This window comes from Poecile atricapillus, chromosome 28 (genome assembly GCF_030490865.1).
Source record: "Poecile atricapillus isolate bPoeAtr1 chromosome 28, bPoeAtr1.hap1, whole genome shotgun sequence".
NCBI lineage: Eukaryota > Metazoa > Chordata > Aves > Passeriformes > Paridae > Poecile > Poecile atricapillus.
In genome coordinates this window covers 1,403,697-1,420,903 of record NC_081276.1, presented here as the reverse complement: position 1 = coordinate 1,420,903, position 17,207 = coordinate 1,403,697, and the positions used below count along the sequence as shown (strand labels likewise).

Below are 17,207 nucleotides of genomic sequence, written 5' to 3'. Positions count from 1 at the left end.
TCCCTGATTTAGAAGATGACTGGTGGAGATCCAACCCCTCCAGAGAGCACAGAATCCCAGGATCACTGAGGTGGGAAAACAGCTCCGAGCTCGTGCCCAGCCCTTGCCAGGGTGCTCTCAAAAGCCTCAGCTCTTAGGGCAAGACACCATCCACAAAGTGGAAGAAAGACAGATCTCTCTCAGGAATTTGATTTATAAAATATTCCCAGTTTTCCCTGACAAATGGCTCGGAAAGATCCCATGGAAGGAGCAGGAAGGGCCCCTTCGCTTCTCTCGTGAAAGATTTTGCCACGCAATTCCTGAAGCAAGACATGAAATTAGAGAAACCCTGTGCTGGTATCACTTAATGAGTCACAGCCCCTCCAACTCAGAGCACAAAATGCACAATATCAGAACTAGCTGTGCTTTTTCCTTGGTCCCTGCATATGTTTTTGTTGTTAAAAACAAAAAAAACAACAACAAAAAAAAAAGGGGAAGAAAAAAAAATTTTGTTTGGGATTTGGGCCAAACATTGAAGTAACTACTCCAACAGGTGTTGGTTTCCTTTCAAGAACCTCCAAGGGAGGAGGGGGTGGCTTTGTGTTTTTTTAGGATTTTGTTTTTTTTTTTCTCAGGATATTCCCACCTCAAAAGCAGCACAGGACAGGGAGGTCAGGAACATTTGTCTTTCTGCTGCACTTCCATGGAAATGAGGCGACCCAAGAGCTGGGGAGCCCGGGCTGTTCAATGGCTTGGCCGCAGGGTTGATTTCAGCGAGGATAAACGCTGCTGGAGATCGGTGCCAAAAGGAAGAGGAGCGATTGCTGCTCGCTGCTCTCATCCATCAGCACACCGGGGAGAGCTGGGCTGCCTGCTCTGCTCAGCTCCTGCCTTGCAGCACAGAGTGGCCCCCAGACTCCGCATTTATTGGAGCCCATCAACAACTGCCACTTGCAATCTGCGAAGATCGAGTGTAAACAGAGCAGGGTTTGTGTCCTGAGCGACTCCCAGCTCCGGCTTTTTCGTTGGAAAATAAAGTTTGTTTGAATCTTAGGACTTTGCTGTCATTCCAGAAGGAAATCAGGAGTGAAATCAGCTCTGTTTTTTTTCCTCCTCAGCAGAAAAAAAAAAAGTTTTAAAAAAGCTGCAAATTTCTCTGAGGTAGCTCAGTGCACAGTGGGAAGCAGGACCAAAATCCAGAATAAAAGTTTAGGAACCCCATTTGAAGGTTCTCTCCCAAATTTGCCCTAAACCAAGACAAAAAGGACCTTAAATATTATTTAATTCCACCCCACACCTTCCACCATCCCAGGCTGCTCCAAGCTGGCCTTGGACACTTCCAGGGATGGGAAATCCACAATTTTCTCTGGGCAATCCGTGCCAAGGCCTCCCCACCCTTTAGGAAAACAACAGATGCTGTGACTAAAATGAAATTTCATTTTCCTCTCCATCCACCCTGCGAGGTGGAGCAGGTACATGGCACAACTGGGGATGAGGTTTGGAGAGGGGTTGGATTTTAAAAGAAAACAACAAAAAGGAAAAGCCTTTTCTTAATAGAAAAAAAATTCTGATTACTCTGGAAATGTTAACAAGTCTCAGGGCAGCCCCAGGGTTATCTCCTGGGGCTGGATTCAATTAGTGCAATTTGGATTCTGGATGAATTTAGACAGGGAAGGATGATAAGGAATTACTGAGTGCTCACCAGATTTATTAATTTCATGAACCACGAGAACTCGGTGACTCTCCATTGCAGCTTTTCCATTTCTCTGTGATGTGGCCAAGAGCAGCTCCCTGACAGCTGAAAATATTGCTAAATAGCCCAGTTCTTTCCCAAGAAAGCTTTTGGTAAGGAAACAGCTTTTGCTTGTTAAACCACTTTATTTCTGCTTGGTTTTCTTCTTCTGAACAAATGTTCCCCAAACGCCACATCCAAATGGAATCTGTAATTTTCCTTCCACCAGCCTTTCTCTTACTCAACTTTAAATCTTCTTTTTTTTTTTTCTTTAAAATCCAAAAAATCCTATCATTTATATGAAAATTTATATGAAATACATTTATTTTTCCATTTGGGTTACTGTTTGCTGGACACACAGCTGTGTTGGTAGGGAGAGATTCAAGTTCTACAATTTAAAAAATAATAAGGACAGAAACAAAACCCTAAATACAAATCCAGTTTTGATGGGAATTAAATGATGCATTTATTAAGAATTAAATACTTTAAGTTATTGAAATTCTTCCCTGAAAAATTCTGAGTAAATTACAAATTTGTGGGCAGAACTTACTGGGAAGTTTGGCAATTTTGGTGCTGTAGATCAACCCAAATCCAGTGTAAAGGTTTTTCTTAAAATGCCTTTTTTAACAGATGAAATTTGGACTGCCAGAACGATAATAAAAGGGTGGAGTGTCCGTTTGATAAAAGCCCAGATATCTGATGACTACAGGAAGCAAAGATTTGGTGATAACGGCTTTTTTCACCGCCTTGCAGTTTCCACACTGAGCTTTCTCATAATTTCATTTTTTTCCCTTTACAAAAACCCTTCCTCTTTAGCACCTCAGCCTAATAAGCAGCAAAACCGGCGTGGATTAAAATTAGAAAAGTATTATTAAAGCTTAATTGGGACTTCAGTTCTGCTGGCAGGATTTAGTGGGAGTTTTAGAGGCTGCATTATAGGGAAATCCCCTTGTGCTGAGCAGGGTTTGCTTGGACAAGGATGAAATTTCCCAGGAATTTTTCACCTGGAGCACCCAGCGCTGCTGCAGGATTTGGGATTTTGGATGTGAGGAACTTCCCAGTGCCTGTGTTGAGAGGAAGCAGAAGGAAAAGAGGCTCCCAAAGTCCTGCTCTGGCTTCTCTCAGCAGTTGGAATTAAACAGCAAGTCAAACAAACGCTGCAGTTCCTGCTGCCATCCCAGCGGGATTGGAGCCTTCAAAGGGAGATTTCTCCCCATTCACAATCCTCGTGTTGATAAGAAAAGCAAATAAAAGCTTTAAAAGAAAGAGACCTTAACAGCGATTTAATGATTCCAGTTTAGATTTAGTGGCAGAGCTGCCACGAGCTACAAATCACCTCATTAACCCTTTAATTCATTTAACCTATTTTTAATTGTTTAAAATTTCCTTAAGGTGCCAACAACTCTCCCAACACCCAGACTTTGGGTTTAAAATTTCTTTTAATTGTTTAAAATTTCCTTAAGGTGCCAACAACTCTCCCAACACCCAGACTTTGGGTTTAAAATTTCTTTTAATTGTTTAAAATTTCCTTAAGGTGCCAACAACTCTCCCAACACCCAGACTTTGGCTCCTCAAGGGAACCCTTTTCTGTTAATAGTCAAAAATTCGTTGGAATTAAAATCTGAATTTTAAAAACTCAACACTTGGTACTCAAAGAATTGCTGCAATTAATACACATTCAAATAACTGCTCATTTATGAACCCACTCGCCCTGAAAACTGCCTGGGATTTCTTTAATTCAATGAGGGAGAAATCACAAATGAATAAAGGAAAATCCTGATAAACCAAGGAAAAGGGAATTTCTGTGTTGGCCACGATTTTGTTAATTCCAGCAGCTGCCGGTGCCTCTCCACATCCCCAACCTGAAAATTAAAATCAATAATGAGCAGACACAAAGTTCTGAGCACAGAACAAGTTCCAGGGGCAGAGGATTTGGTTTTAGATCCCAAACTGTTCCCATCTCAGGGATCCTCCTGGCAAATGGGAATAATCCCAGCAGAGGAATTTTGGAAAGGTTGTTCTGGAACTCCTCACAGTTTAATTATCCCATCAGCAACTCAAAGTTTGAGTGGTGCTCCAAACCTGGAGAAATCCAGGGAAAAGTGGGGATAAATGAAGATATTCCAGATATTCCAGAGGCTGTCAGCCACCTCCACCTCTGGATCCCACTGGGGGAATGAGGATAAATGAATTAAAATATCCTGCTGCTCCCAGAAATAAATGAAGGTTGAGAAGACTTTTGGACTTTTTAATCTCTATAATGCTTTTAGAGCTTGGGTGAATACTGATTGTTTTTATAATTTTATCATGTTTTGGATAATTTATTGCAAATAATTACAAATACTTTCATTATTTACATGTTACTGATATAAATTCACCCATGCTGTTATCAAATAGTTCAATAGGTGCCTGAAGAGATGGATTTCAAGTTTGGCTTTTTATTTTAATTTCCCATGTAATTAAAAATCAATATTAGGAAATCTAACAACAGCAATATTTTCACCTCAGCAGGCACCTGTAACATGTAAATAATGGAGTTTACCTTCAATGCTCTGATAAATGAGGGAAATAAATTTTATGGCACAAAGCCACATGTTTGAAATGATCTTTTGGAGCACCTCAGAGAAAGAAAAAGGTGTGATAACAGCAAACCACAGCTCAAATTCTGTGACAAAACACCCTGATCCTCTAGGAAAGGGCTTGAGACAGAGGGAGATTAAAAATATCTGAAATTCCAGCGAGGTGAGCAGGCTGCTGTCAGCTGAGGGATTAACAAGGGGGCTCTGAAATCCCAATCAACACCCTGAGAGTGACACCGCTGCTCTCTTTGGGAATTATTGCCATTATTGTATTTGATTATTATTATTTTTTGTTGAATATTTTGGGAATTATTTGGGAAATTACTTGGGAAATTGGGAATTTTTGAATTATTTGGGAATAAACAACATTTCATGACCATGAGGAAGAGGGAGTGGGATGAAGAGGCAGCTCCTTCACTCTCCCCAGCCTCATTTATCAGGATAAGGAGCAGAGGAGCCTCTGCCTGTCTCTGACTGGGCTGTCACACTCAGGAAGAGGCAGATTTCTAAAGTCACCGATTTCCTGCAGTTTCCAGCCGTGCTCCAAGAGCAGCAGAGGCTCCAAAGGCGCAGCTGTTCCTCCCAGGAAGGAGGGGAAAGGAAATGAAGGCTGAAGTTGAGAGGAAAGGGATAATCCACAGTGAGAGCAGCTGCTCTGCCTGCCTCGCTTGGGACTTCAGAGATTCCAGCAGCAGCTTGGAACAAAATGTTTTGCAACGGTTTGGGGGGGTTTTTTTTTTTTAAATTTTCAGGGTGTTTTTTGTGTCATAAAAGTGAAGATTTGAAGGCTGGCTCTGGACAGAGGAGTGAGGACAAGCCCAGCACAAGTTTCCCTTGTTGCCTGTGCCAATCCTTGCTGGCCTCCCAAGGATCTCGGTGTCCTGGAGCGATGGATTTTGCAGGGAATGGGACAAGCAAAGCCAAAACAGGAAGCCAAATGTCTACTAGAAACGAAGTGAAAATTACCCCAAAAAAACTGCAGACATATGGGATGAACTGGACATGACCCCAGGCTCGTGGAACTGCTACATCATTGTTTACTCCTCCAGCACCACAACTGTCACTCCAGTCACTTTTAAGGATTTGTTCCATTATCCCATCGCCGTGTCAGGACACAAACACAGCTCTCAGGCCAAGCAAATGCAGCCAGGAAGAACAAAAATGCAGGAAAAGGCCAAAAAAAAAGCATTTTTGTTGTTTTTTTGTTTTTTTTTTTTTAAGGGAAGGAAGCTGTTGTAATATCTTGGAATTTAGCAGCCACAAAAGAGCAGCAGTTTTGTTTCTGCCACTGAGCCACTTCCCAAGCAATTCCTTCCTCAGGGCCAGCCTTGATTTTCAGGGATTTTCATTTTCACCCCCAATGCACAAAACCACCTCCAAAACTTTAAAACTTCACAACAAACTGAGAGGTGACACCTTCAAGGACCAGGAGCAAAGGGTGGTGCTGCTGCCTGGGATTGTCCCAGCTCAGCACAGAGCAAAGGGGAAGCAAAATCCTCCTCTTCCATCTCCTGGAATGAAACAGGAGCTCCATGGAAAAACAAACTGGGATTCAGAAAAAGGTGTTTTCATCATGAGAGTAATGAAAACTGCCAGGCACAGGGAAGGGTGCAGCGAGGCAGCTGACTTGAGGCTTTCTAAATCTGATTATTTTTAAGGTTACCTGATAGCACTGCTTCAATCCTGCACTTCCAGTGGCTTCCCAAGAAAATCCTGAGGTCTCAAAGGCTGTAACACCTGCAGGAGGCCCCTGCAGCTGCTGAAAAACCTCTCCAAAATTAAGGCAGAACTGCAAATTCTGTGCTCTGACAGAGGGGAAGGAGGTGATGGAGTAAGTTCTTATCTCCAGTCTGTGATAACCTGAAGAAGGCATTCCCACCCTTTGGATTTGGGACTGAAAACACTCATTTGTGCAGGCTGCATGTGCAGGAAGCAGAAAAATGGGAGGCAAGGATCACTTCTTCTTTGTTATCAGCAAACTTTGGGCATTTGGGTGACTTGTGGAGAGCAGGAGACAAAGCAAACCCAAAAAACAACCCCAAAAAGCAGAGACACAGCAGAGGTGCAATACAGCACTCACTATAAAACAACCTAAAATACAATTCTCACAGAAAAGTCTGAGTTCAAAGGGACCCATCAGGGTCAATCTAAAATAAATTTATTACAGAATACACTGAGTTCAAAAGGATCCCTCAGGATGAAGCTAAAATGAATTCACCACAGAACAGGCTGAGTTTGAAGGGATCCATCAGGATCAGGCCCTGGCCATGCACAGGACACCCCAAGAATCCCAACTCAGAAGTGAAATCCAAATAATCCTCTGCTAAGAGCATTACAGTCCAGTCAAATAAATTCCATTCATAAGAGCTGAGATGTTATTGATCAGCAAAGCCCGGGCAGGAATCAGCTGAGCCCTGGCCAAGCCCCAGCGCTGCACTTTTAGCACTCCAAGAGAGCCAATTATTACTCATGAGTTCATGTTTTCTTCACCTTCCTGCTGAAGAGATTATTTAAGACCTCAAATCACTTAACTGGATTGTTTTGTCCTCTTATGAGTCATCTCCAAATTCCAAGGCCCCATTAGATTCTCCTTCAGGAGCTGCAAGCAGCTCCCCAGGTTGCCTGAGCTATAAAACCGTGAGGAAACGGGGTTGTAAAAATCACCCAGGCTCGGAGCTCTCCCCCAGCTGCCTCCTCCAATTGCTGTGAAAGTGGAAAGATCTCACACCCCAACACTATTTACAACCCCCAAACAGTGCACTCAAATCCTTTTTTTTTAAAGAAAATAAATAGTTTTTCTTTTTTTTCACAAAAACAAATTGATTTTTTTCTTGTGAACCCAAAGAAAACGAACCAGAAAGGGGAGAGAGGAAGCAACACCATTTAATACTGTGATTGTTTTTTATTCTTTATTTCTGTTTTATTGCTTTTCTTGTCTCTGAACACTGAAAACAGAGGAAAAACTGCATTTTCCTCCCCAAAATGAATGAATATGAATCACTGGGGGGTCGAGGGCAAAGAATCATTAGGAACACACCTTGCAAAAATTTGAATAAACAAACAAGGCCATAATAATAAAGAATAAAACTTAATGCACAGGCTACGACTCGGTGTTTAAAAACACTTTGCTATTTCTGGTGAACAAAGGTTTACTGTTTAAAACTTCACAGTCACAACTGAGCAGCAAAAACAGGATACAGCAAACTGGAGCCTTAAAATAGTGACTATTCTTCCGAGTTGTGCTCTATCACCGGGCAGGGAGCCAAGCAAAGCTACAACAGGCACCAAACCTGATTTGAGAGCTTTGAAAAACAAACCCCAGCCCGTGGCAGCTCAGCGAGTGCCACCCTCCTTCCCTGCGAGGCTTCCAGCGAGAGGCAGGCGTGGATGCTGCTGATAATTCAAGAAAAAGCAGAGGAGAGGGCTCCTGCTTGAAGTTGGTTTCTTATTTGATATCCAGAAGGTGAAGAATTCTTTTGGTTCTATTTAGATGGAGCTCGACGCTCTCTGAATCTTGTTTATTTTTGTGTTATTAGCTAAGGATGAATTGTGTGGAGAATTGGGAGGGAAGGATGGCTTTTGATTTATCAGCAAACTTTGGGTACCTGGGTGAGAACAGGAGACAAAGCAAACCCAGAAAGGGACCCCAAAAATAAACCCCAAAAAGCAGAGACACAGCCCTGCCCCACACAGTTGAGGTGCAACACAGCACTGATTACTATAAACCATCCTAAAATAAATTTATCACAGAAAAGGCTGAGTTAAAAGGGACCTTCTTTTCTTAAAGCAAATATTCCTTCTGAGCAGGGATCTGATGGAGAACGCCAGGAAACAATCATCCAGCTTCAATAAAAAGTTCCTCAACCATCCCCATTCCTCCTATTGAAATGCCTCAGAAAAGCTGAAATAAAAGCAGAGATGCCCTCATTAAGTACGATAAAAATAGCTTTTATGTTCCATTTTTTATTTTTAGCTAAAGAATGAAAATTCAGTTATGTAACCCTATAAGTTTCGTAAATTAGGAGCCAAGCAGGACATGTTTGCACTCTTTGGGGTTCAGGGGCACCTCACTCTGCCCTCAGAGTGGCCAAAAACTACAGAAAATTGTTTGTGGCTTGAAAATGTGGCATCAGCCAAGCCTTCAGGCATCAAAAATATCCAAAATATCATCAGAGTCCAAATTCTTCGAATGCAAAAGGCTCATTCAGCACAATCATCTCCCTGAACCAGAGGCAAATCTAATTACAAGGAGAAGGTCAATCAGACATTTGAATCTGAGCTGGCTGCTGGAAACTTGTGCAATATTTAAGATATTAAATAAATATTAAATCAGATATTCTCCATCCCTCTTGCTGCCAGGAATCCGATCTACACTGAGACTCTGCAAGGAATCAAAAAGTGAGAAGTCAGGGTATGAAACAATCAATCCCTGCCTGCCCTTCTCCCACTGAGGTTTTTTTATTCCTTTAATCCAGCTTACAGATGTTGAAATCCCACTTTGAGGCTCCAGAGCTGGAAAAATCTCCTGCACAGCTTCACGAGCTGCTCCTCCAACAGGTCTGAAGAGGCCCCATCCTGTCACTAACAACTGCTCCTCTGTCTGAGGTGGGAGCTATCACCATCTGCCTGGAAATTCATATATTTTGGGATATCAACTCCAATTCCCTCCCCTCCGAGACCTCGGCCGTCCAAGGAAAATAATATTCACATAAATAGTAATAGCTGGGTACCAAAATTAATTGAAAATTCATCTGACAGAGCTGCAGCATGCAGTTAACACATCTTACTGCTCTGGAGTGATAAGTAAAGCAGAGTAAAACCACCAGTGAGCAGCTCAGCGGGGAGAGCACAGAGGAGATTTTCCCAATCATCAGGAAAAGTGATAGACCAGGCAAAGGAAGGAAAAGACACTTGGAGAAAATCTGCCTGTGAAGCAGAGACTTTCAGCCAGGGCTGTGGAATTCTTGCTGCAGCCTCAAGCTGCAGCACTTCAGCCTCCTCCACTTCATTATTTAAGAGCTGTTTCTTGTGGGTGTGTGGTGTTGTTGTTTGATTGCAAAGGATTGTTCTGGTACAAGGAGAAGAATTTTTAATTCCCGAGAAATAATTTGCAAAACAAGGTTGTTATCAACACTTGGTTACAACTTTATAAATTATAAAGTCCCAAGGAGATCAGGCCAAAACATAAAAACATAAAATGATAAAGAGGGACTGTTCAATGCTCCCTTGGCTCCACAAGCACTGCTGGAAATCCTCACGGATCCTCATTCCTGGATATCACTTCCAACAGCACGAAATGCAAATCCTTTCAAACAAATCAAAGCAACATTTGAAAGATTAACTCCAGAGATGCTGATAATAAAGACTCCATCCAGCTGCTGCCTTCAGCTCACAGAATTCCAGAATGGTTTGGGTGGGAAGGGACATTAGGGATCATCCAGAGCCACCTCCCACCATCCCAGGCTGCTCCAACCCTGTCCAACCTGGCCTTGGATGCTCCCAGGGATGAGACACCAAAGCCTTTGGGACCACATTTGTTTAACAAAATGTGAGGAGTTGAGACCAAAAGAAAAATAAAGTGAAGCAGCAGCGAGGTCACAGCCGGTCACTGGCACAAAATGAACCCTGTTCCCAAAAAAAAAAACCACCTGATTTTGAATTTGCTGCTTTTCACTCCCTCACCCCAAACCCTCAGGAACCCCTCAGCAACAGCTTCTCCAGCACAGCTCCAAAAACACCAGTGTAGAGCTCCAGCCAGCACAACCAGGGATGGTTTTAACCCAGAAAAGATTTCTTTACTTTTTTTTTTCCTCAAGATACAGCTTTACATTTGCTGAAAAGTGCCTTGAAGTCTACTTGAGTTTCAGATCCTGCATTAGGCACAAAAATACCGATGCCAGTGTGGAACAGAGCATTAGGGAGTGATCAATGCTGTCAGGGCCATGGAGCAAACTGCCCTTCCACTGCCCAAGAAAATGTTCCTCTGCAGTCACTGATGGATAATGGAGAACACAGATAAGTATTTAGCCTTTAATACATTTTGGTTAAATCCTTATTGATCATTTTTGAGAGGATGTCTGTTTTTTGCCAAATTAGTGTTTGATTACCACGACAGTGAAAGTGCTCGATAACACTGGATAATTTCACAGGATCCCAGAGTGGTTTGGGTTGGAAAGACCCTAAAATCACCAAATTCCACCCTGTGCCATAGGCAGGGACACCTTCCACTATCCCACACTGCTCCCAGACCCTGGCCTTGGACATTTCCAGCGATGGGAAATCCACAACTTATCCAAGGAACCCGTGCCAGGGCCTCCCCACCCTCACAGGGAGGAATTTCTTACAGAAAATTCACACAGTGCAGGAAATTTGGGTTCAACTCCTCCCCAAAAGCCCCAAATTGATGGGTTTGGTTTAATCTGGTCCATCCTGCTGTAGCCACACGTGGCCACACTGACTGAACACAGTGCTGGACACAGCAGTGAAAACTCTCACTGAAATTTGCCTGGTGCTGCTGCCTCAGCAAAGTCAGGGCTTTGCTATTCCTAAAGTGCAGGAAGTGCTTCTGAACCAAAATCAATGGCATTGATAAATTGATAATAAAATGAAGAACAAAGTGGTAGTGAGAGGAGCAGGGGGTTGATGGACGGCAGATTTCAATAAATGTTGTTTCTGACAGAGTTAGAAAAATAAAAATGCAGTTTACTCGACAAAAAAAAATTGATAAGAACTAATCTGATAGAGAAACCCAAGAACAGGTAAAAATGGTTCCCAAGCCCATGTCCTGACACAACCACAACCACTGGGCTTTCCAGGCCCTGGGGTTTCCCCTCCTTTTCCTTTGTGCTGGGAGAGGAACATCTCCTTTTCTGTTCCATCTCACAGATCCTGAAGATAATTCACCCTCAGGCCACATTGCTACTAAAATAATTTTTCAATACCAGATATCCTTGAGAACTATTTTGAGGCTCAGTTCCTGTGGCTGTGTTTTGTGGGGTGGTGATTTAGTCATGTAGAGATCCTGTTTGCCCCTGGCCAGGACAGAGCTCAGATTAACACAGCACCAGCCCCTCCTGTCCCCGAGGGCTTTGGCATCTCTGTCACTTGGACAGTCACAGATAAAGACAGCACCACAAATTTCAATTTCTGTCTGGTAAACCAAGAGAATCAGCATCCACACCTCCCCCTCTTCAATGTGACCACAGGCTCAGCTCCCCTCTGCTGCTTGAGGGGAAAACCCCAAATCAACCCCAAAGAACAGGAAAAACCGACTGTAGCTCACCTTGAGAACAAATTCTCTTCCTAAACGAGCACCTTCTATAAATGCAAATTACCACCCAGTGCTGATGCTAAATAAAACCCAAGCGCAGCAGCCGGAGCTGAGTCCCACATGTTCACCCTGAGAATTACAACCAAACACCCAAAATGCAGCAGTTGTACAATTCAGCCTCACGTGCTCCCAGAGCCTTCCCAGCTTTGCTACATCATTAACACCCAGGGATTTGGCCACTGCACACAGAGAGACTTTGTCCAGCAGCAGCTGTGCTGTGTGGGAGTGATGGGACAATCAGTAAAAAAGTCATTGTCTCCTTAAAAAAAAAAAAATAAAATAATTAAAAATTCCAACAAAAGCTGCCTGGGTTTGCCAGAAGAAACCTTGCCCTGCTCACTGCAGTTTCCCAGGATGGCACAGCAGAGCTCCGTGTTTACCTTGGACAGCTCAGGCAGGCTGAGGGAAGCCAAGGGTTGCACAAGAACAGAGATTCTTTGTGCCCTGGCAGGTCCCCTCTGCCTCTCATCCTGCTCATTTACAAACATTCTTTCAAAGAATTAAACCCAGCCTGTGATGCCACAGCCCGAGGTGGCAGCTCTGGGGGTTCCAAACTCCCTGCTTTGCTTGGGCTCCTGCTTCAGGATGGCCAAAAAGCTCCACAAAAGGGGAAACAGCCTCAGGTTTTCCAGGCTGGACACCAGCAGGAATTTCTGCATGGAAAGGGTGCTCAGATCCTGGAGAGTTTGGAGTCCCCAGCCCTGGAGGTGGCACTCGGTGGGGACAAGCTGGGGACGGGCTTTTCCAACCTCAGCGATCCTGGCATTCATCAGAAAATGAAATGCATCACACCAGGGAGTGAGCACAGATGAAGCACAAATCACTCATTTCTTGGTCTGGAAATGTGCAAACTCGGGGTCCAAACTTCGGGAAAGTTCATGAAGAAAAAAGTACCCTCTAGAGCTTGAAAAATTCACATTTGTGTTTGGAGAGAAACTCACTTTTAACCTGAGCTGCCAGCTGGAAGCAGCAATCTCTGTGCTAGGAGAGCTCAGTCCTGATTTTGATGCATTTCTTTAACATCCCTAAGACATTCAAAACCACTCTTACGTCATTGGGAATTTCTTTTGTATCACATTAATTAATAAAAACCTGCTGAAGACATCAGGAAGCACTGAAGCTCTGTATCATCATCATCATTAGTGTTTCTCATTTTTAAAAGCAGATTAGCATTCCTGATTTAACTAAGCTTTTAAATACTGTTTTGCATATTATCTACAACCAGCGCTGAGCTGGGAATGTACAAAGAGACATTTTGATCTCTTCCACAGCCAACAAGAACCAGAAAACCACTGAGTGGCTCATTTTTAAGTACAAATTTTGTGGCAAGGGGATGTGTGTGGGTTTACACACACTCCATCACAAACTGTGGGGTTTCTCTTCAATTTTATTTCAGATAAAAATCAAATCTATGCTATTACAACATATTCCACTTGACAAAATTAAACTACAACAGGATTTTGTATTAAAATTAGCCAGGTTTAAAATATAAACACTGACTTTTTACTTCACATGGTTTCCAGAAACTCAACAAAAGCCACGCAGAACTTTGGATAACACCTAGAAATACAGAAGCAAAGGGTGATGAAATTTTGCACAATGTTTCCAAACATCACCATTAACCTGGGTTTAATTCCCTGGGTTTGTTCCAGGGCAGGCAGAGCTGGGAGACAGCACCCACTGGAAGCTTTTTGGAGTTTGGGGGGGGTCTTTTTTTTCCAAGATAAGACTGCAAGGCCCATCAGAGGGAGCTCAAACACAGCTCTGGCTGAAAGCCCTCAAAATTAAGTGACTTTAAGTGAATATTAAAAAACAAAACAATCCTGGAAACCTGAGAAAATCTCCTACAAGAACCAATCTTAAAATGCAGGTCACAAATTGTCTTTAAAAAATCCTACATTTTAGAGCATTTTAAGAGTCACAGACTGAAGGGCTCAGCACTATCTGCACGTTAATTTTTTGGTTAATTACAATTTGAAAGGGCAGCAACAGCCTCGGATAAGTAAATAGCTGCATCAAAGCATCCCTGGGCTGAGAAATTGAGACAAGCCCTGGTAAACAAGCCCAGAAATCAGTGCAGTGCTGAAATTCCAATCCTCGGAGGAAAAAAAAAAAAAAAAGGAAAGGAGGAGAGCCACAAACAAAAAACAGGAGTCAATGTCACGGTGAAAAAAAAAAAAATAACTCCCCCTCTCCTCTTCTCACCCACTTTGTTACTATGGGACTGGCAGAAAGCTCTGGATTATGAACACCAAGGTCCCACTCACAAGACAATTAAGCAGCTCCAGAGCTTCCATCGACCACCCACCTCCGCTCTGCGCAAGGTCTGCGCCTCCCAGCAGAGCTGAAATGCCAAAAATCCACTGTGCCAGCTGAAAAACAGGACTCTGCTGCTCCACTCAACAGGGAAACCCTTTGGAAAACAAAGTTTATCCTTTCTCCATGATTTTTTCTTTTTTCTGCTTCTTTGTTTTGGTCAGGGCAGTAAAGGAGGGGTTGGGTCGGAACTTAAAAATCCCACATGGATCCAATATCATAAATAGGTGGAAGATGACCATGACAGAGAGGATTTCTGCCTCTGCTCTTAGCAGTAACCAACAATAAAGCAGACAAGATGGTAAACATTGCAAAAAAGACAATTACTAATAATGAAAAGGCAACAGAAATTTTGGGCTGCTTCCACCAACTGAGTAAGGCGTTTTCAAACTGACAGCAACGTGCTGCTTGCCAAATGAAAATGAGAGCAAACAGCAAAGTTGTGCTTAACCCCTTTTTGCTTTTATGCTGCATTTTAAACCCTGATGAAATCATGGAATTTGAAAGAAAAAGTCTACAAAGGAGACATTTTACTCAGCTCTCTGGTCAGTGTTTCCATCACTTCAGTACCCAGAATGCTCAGAAAAGTTATTCATCTTGGGTTCTTTCCTCAAAACCAGGTTCTTGAAAGTGTGATGGGTTTCCAAGCGCAAAACCTGGGTTAGGAGCGCTTGGATTTGGGAGAAACTGAAATGGGGTTCAGGAGAAATGAATCTGGATTCTGACTTCTCTTGCAGAAGGTGAGAGCTCAAGCTGTGAGTTAACTGAAGGACAACCTGTAATTGCAGATTCCAAGAACTCCCTCAGGAACACTCAGCTCCGGAGTGGCAGCAAGGACTGACCACTGAAAGCAAAATCCCAGGATACTGAGCCACACAAGATGATTCCAGTGACTACAAACACCTCTAAATTATCCTCACTTTGGTCCCAGCTAAGTCCAGCAGGAACATCCAACATCCAGGTGAGCACGAGCAGAACTCCAGCCTCACACCTTCCCAGGCAGGTGCCTTTACTTTACATCCAACAGCACCACCAATTCAAAACAAATATTTACCCTCTCCTGACACACAGGAATAAAAGGGAACCTTTCACAGCAAATCCAACTGTGTGTTCTGTAGTTCCTGCAAAGCTTCCACCACAAGCAGGCTCGTAAATTCTCTTGAAACAGTTAAAAACAAAACACTGACACAAGCAGGTGAGACAGGAACAGAACAGCCCTGACATTCCTGAATCTGGACCAGAAAAGGCATCTCGTGCCCGGAAAGCGCATTGGATATGCCGGGAATTTCTGCTGATGGGCTTTGCAGAGACATCACCAGCCAAGGGAGGCTTTGGAAGTGCAGCAATTTGCACCTACGACAAGCGGAGTGTAACGGGAACAACACCGGCGACAGCGAGTCCGGCAGCTGCCGTGCCCGCAGCCCGAGCAGCGGGGGATGCCCCGGGGGGCTCTGAGGGACCCCAAACTGCGGCTGCCCCGGGCTGGGGAACCGGAGCCCAGCGGAGACTCCAGCGAGGAACCCGCGACACCTGCTCGGAGCTGCGAGCCGAGCTCAGCCCCCGGCCTGGGCCGGGATGAGGAGCGGGAGAAGGCTCCAGGCGAGGCTGAAGGGAGCGGGATTCCCCTCGGAGCCGGGACTGTCCCGGGATGAGGAGCCCGGCGCGGACAGCGGGATGGAACCGGCACCCCCTCAGACCCCGGGGAAGGAAATGAGACCCCTCCAGAGCCGGGGCCTGTCCAGAGGTGATGGAACCGGGATCCCCCCTCAGAGCCGGGCCTGTCCCGGGGTGATGCAATTGGGATCTCCCCTCAGACACCGGCAAAGCATCCGGGATCCCGCTCCGGGCCGGGGCCTGTCCCGGTGTGACGAACCGGGACCCTCCTCAGCCCCCTCGCAGGGGACACGGAGGTGCCCCCGCCGCAGCCCAGCCCAGCGCAGCCCCCTCCCCGCCGGGCCCGTTCCGGCCGTGCCGTGATGCCGCTGCCCCGACCCTCCGGCGGGCGGCCCCGGGGCCTCCCCCCGCGGCAGGTGTCGGTCTCCGGAGGATGCTGCGGGCCCGGTGGGCGGCGCGGGCCGGGCCCGGTGCCGCGAAACCGGGGGTGGGGGGGAACGGGGGCCGTGAGGGGGGGGCTGAGGGGGCCTCCCCCCACCGCGGGCGCCGCCCGCCCCCGCCAGGGGGCGCTGCCCGCCCCGCCCGCCGCGCGCCGCCGCTGCCCCCGGCCCGAGGGGCTCCGCGGGGGGGGCGCCGCCCCTCACACCCCCCCCCCCCGCCCGCCTCAGCCGGGGGCGGCGGCGCCGAGTCTCACCCGGTGCGCGCGGGTCAGGCTCAGGTCCTTCATGACCTCCTCGAAGGCCGCCGTCTCCTCCGCCTGCTTCTGGTTGTGCAGCGCGATCTTCTCGCTGAATTTCCGCGGGTTGTTCGAGGCCGCCATCTTCCCCCGTCCGCATCCCCCTCCCCGCGGCCGAGGGGGGGCGACGCGCATGCGCCGGCGCAGGGAGGGGGGGCGGCCCCAGGGCGCCTGCGCGGCGGCGGCGGCGGGGCGGGAGGGGGCGGTGAGGGGGCGGTGGTTGCGCATGCGCGGGGCCGGGCGCGCGCGGGAGGGCCGGCGGGGGCGGGGGCGCGCGCGCGTGCGCGGGGACGGGGCTTCCCCCGGGGCGGGGGCGCGCGCGGGGCCCGGGCCCGGGCCCGATCCTCATCCTCATCCTCATCTTCATCCTCATCCTCATCCTCATCCTCATCCTCATCTTCATCTTCATCCTCATCCTCATCCTCATCCCCATCCCCATCCTCATCCTCATCTTCATCCTCATCCCCATCCCCATCCTCATCCCCATCCTCATCCTCATCCCCATCCTCATCTTCATCCCCATCCTCATCCTCATCCTCATCCTCATCCTCATCCTCATCCTCATCCCCATCCTCATCCTCATCCTCATCCTCATCCTCATCCTCATCCCCATCCCCATCCTCATCCTCCCCATCCTCATCCTCATCCCCATCCTCATCCCCATCCCCATCCTCATCCTCCTCATCCTCATCCTCATCTTCATCCTCATCCTCATCCCCATCCCCATCCTCATCTTCATCCCCATCCCCATCCTCATCCCCATCCCCATCCTCCCCATCCCCATCCCCATCCTCATCCCCATCCCCATCCCCATCCTCATCCCCATCCTCATCCCCATCCTCATCCTCATCCCCGTCCTCATCCTCATCCTCATCCTCATCCTCATCCCCATCCCCATCCTCATCCCCATCCTCATCCTCA

The 17,207-nt window shown here is 46.3% G+C and overlaps 1 protein-coding gene across 3 annotated transcripts in view; it reads right to left on the bottom strand.

The window, feature by feature from the left end:
• The window catches only part of CRTC1 (CREB regulated transcription coactivator 1), a 43,037-nt gene extending 26,588 nt beyond the window's left edge, over positions 1 to 16,449 (bottom strand). For 2 of the 3 annotated variants that reach the window (XM_058858901.1, XM_058858900.1), the window contains exon 1: positions 16,245 to 16,447. In XM_058858901.1, coding sequence (XP_058714884.1) covers positions 16,245 to 16,421 — 177 coding nt within the window. In that variant the 5' untranslated portion in view covers positions 16,422 to 16,447. Of the gene's footprint in view, positions 1 to 16,244 lie in introns of all 3 variants that reach the window. The other variant, XM_058858898.1, reaches the window with a different exon arrangement.
• Between the last annotated feature and the right edge of the window lie 758 nt (positions 16,450 to 17,207).